Here is a 2,542-nt window from a genome sequence, read left to right on the forward strand (position 1 = left end):
TGACACAGGTGTAACAGCATTTATAGACAGGGTATTACCAACACAGGTGTAACAGCGTTTATAGACAGGGTATTACCAACACAGGTGTAACAGCGTTTATAGACAGGGTATTACTGACACGGGTGGAACAATGTTGACTACATTCTGCTGAAGTAGAAGGAAATATGAAAATAACAGAGCACACAACATAATCCCTCGACCTGTCTTTATTTAGTTTTATTTGTTAACCTAAACAATGGAGGAAACGTTTATTTGTTTGTGAAAATTGTCACTGTGATGAATCATATATTCTCTGATGAACAATGATGAAAATACAAAGTGTGTTGTAAACATTCTACAAAATCCAACTATATATACATATAATAAAAAGGCCAAACATCTCCCTGACACTGGGGGAAAGCTGTCAGAAATATGTACAGAAATGTGTATTTCCTGGTCTGTTAAAAAATCAATATTTCTTCCAGTATCCATGACAGAATCCTGCAAGAAAAAACATTTTTATTAATAATTTTAAAAATGGATACTAAAGAAACTTAATGCATGTTAAGTTTTTTTATTTATCTTTTTATTATAATTTCCACCTGGTAGTTATATGTTGAATCAAATTAATATAATTTCTTCACAATTTAACAACAGAAGTCAATGAAATAATTATGTAACCTTTAGCATTTCGTACGTTCCCTAGTTTCATCCAATTACACTCGGATATTTTCATATTATTTGTAAAAACCAGCAACAAAAACTTATTACATGAGAAATAACCACAAAAATTCTTCCTCTAAATGTTTATTTGTTCAATACCACAATAAAAAGTTTAAAAACCACTTAAAAGAAACAAAACTAATAAGTTAACAAAATGGGTGTAACAAATATAAAAAAAGTTATCTTAAATAAAAATATAAACCTTTCTCAAGAGTATTTCTGAGCTAAAGTGAGGCCAGCATCACAATCCATTGTCTTCTGTTGCTTTCCTACAGTTAAAAAGCCATTTTATGACACGAGCATTTTTTTTCAATAATAGATGTCTCAACTGGACCATGATCTAACAGGTCCTGACCCCGCAATCCATCTTTATTGCTCAAGTTATCTTGCATAGAGTCCTCGCTGCACACTTGTGACCGATGATCATCAGTATTGATTGAGCTGCCGGATCCAAAAAACTGCGGGGGTGAGGATGTTGTAGAAGACCCCGTTAACTGTTTCCATATGCTGGATTCAAGTCCCATACTGTCAAAGAAACGTTCTAATTCTGGGGAACACCTGTTGGTCATCCTATGGAATTTCAAGGAGGGTTGATTACGGCTATACCGATAACCAACATCTGATTTGGACCGACCCGTGGGCTTTCTCCGCACACTGCCACTTTCTGATGTGATCAGTACAGACATAGCATGCTTGTTTGATTCATGATAAGCCTGTCTAATGACATCATCAGGGTCACTTTCAATGACATCATCATAATCACTGTCATCAGCATTATCATCACTTCTAAAAGCAGAGTTTCTAGTCTCGTGATGAGGGATAGAAGAAAGCCTGGGACTTGTACTAAGGGATGTTGTTTCACAACTCTCAGAAGAAGAAGAGTGATGAGCACATCTTACTTGTTTGCCTTTAGATTGAGAAAGATCTGGCATACTTTTATTAACACTATAAGTCGTTTGCTGGATTTCATGAGAGTTACACTTTGAGACAGGATCAGTATTTCCACACAGATCCTTAGTGTCAGAAAAATTGGTTTCCTCTTCTCTAAACTTGAAGTGTTTTAGGTTTTCAATGGATCGTCCTGTTACCTGATGACATAACGGAAGGTTCCTGGACATTTGAGAGTACTTTGTTTCAGAACGAGACTTGGTCCATTCCCTACCGATTGGTCTTTGCTGACCTCCGCTCTGACATTCACTATTTAGGGTTTCATATATCTGTGAATATTTTGATGCCCCCTTCAAGAGAGAATCACGTTGAGATTGAGTAGACAGCTGAAGGCAGGCACTGTGTTTGAAGGGCTGCCTACTATCCAGTACTCTCTCGGACTTCACATAGTTAGCCTTACTCTCCTCAAGACGTTCCACAGCACTCTTTCGGTGACCTAGAATGTAAACAAATAAGGATTAATGGATGTAAAACACAGAACCTGGTTGATTTTCAGAACCTAAGTATCTAATAAAATGTTACTATTTACATTTTCCTAAAAACACCCATTTCATGTGAACATAGTGTGATACCCCTGTACCCTGCTATTACCTGATGTACCACAAATATGCTCTCTCTACATTAAGTTAACTTATTAAATATAAAGAAAAGCCACCAAGCCATTTTAAAAGTGACATTATAGAAACATTTTGTCCACTGGTACGGCATAAAATTATGTTGCAAAATTACCATTCCCTTGGTAAACTAGTATGAAATAACCTTTAGGTTGTAACATCAGCTGGTAAAAAAAAAATATACCCTATACCCTACGTATATTTAGAAACATGGATCAGGTGTAACATACCTGTTCCTTCTGTTAACAAGTAACAATGATCTGGTGTAACATACCTGT

The 2,542-nt window shown here is 36.0% G+C and overlaps 1 protein-coding gene across 1 annotated transcript; it reads right to left on the reverse strand.

Annotated features, from left to right (window-relative positions):
* Window positions 1–355: 355 nt before the first annotated feature.
* On the reverse strand, window positions 356–2,338 carry LOC111084330. Its single transcript, XM_022381072.1, has 2 exons — window positions 905–2,338; window positions 356–480 (listed from the first exon to the last, which is right to left on the reverse strand). The coding sequence occupies exon 1, from the start codon at window positions 1,818–1,820 to the stop codon at window positions 978–980; it is 843 nt and encodes a 280-aa protein (XP_022236780.1). The 5' UTR covers window positions 1,821–2,338; the 3' UTR covers window positions 356–480; window positions 905–977.
* Between the last annotated feature and the right edge of the window lie 204 nt (window positions 2,339–2,542).

This window comes from Limulus polyphemus, unplaced genomic scaffold (genome assembly GCF_000517525.1).
Source record: "Limulus polyphemus unplaced genomic scaffold, Limulus_polyphemus-2.1.2 Scaffold16999, whole genome shotgun sequence".
NCBI lineage: Eukaryota > Metazoa > Arthropoda > Merostomata > Xiphosura > Limulidae > Limulus > Limulus polyphemus.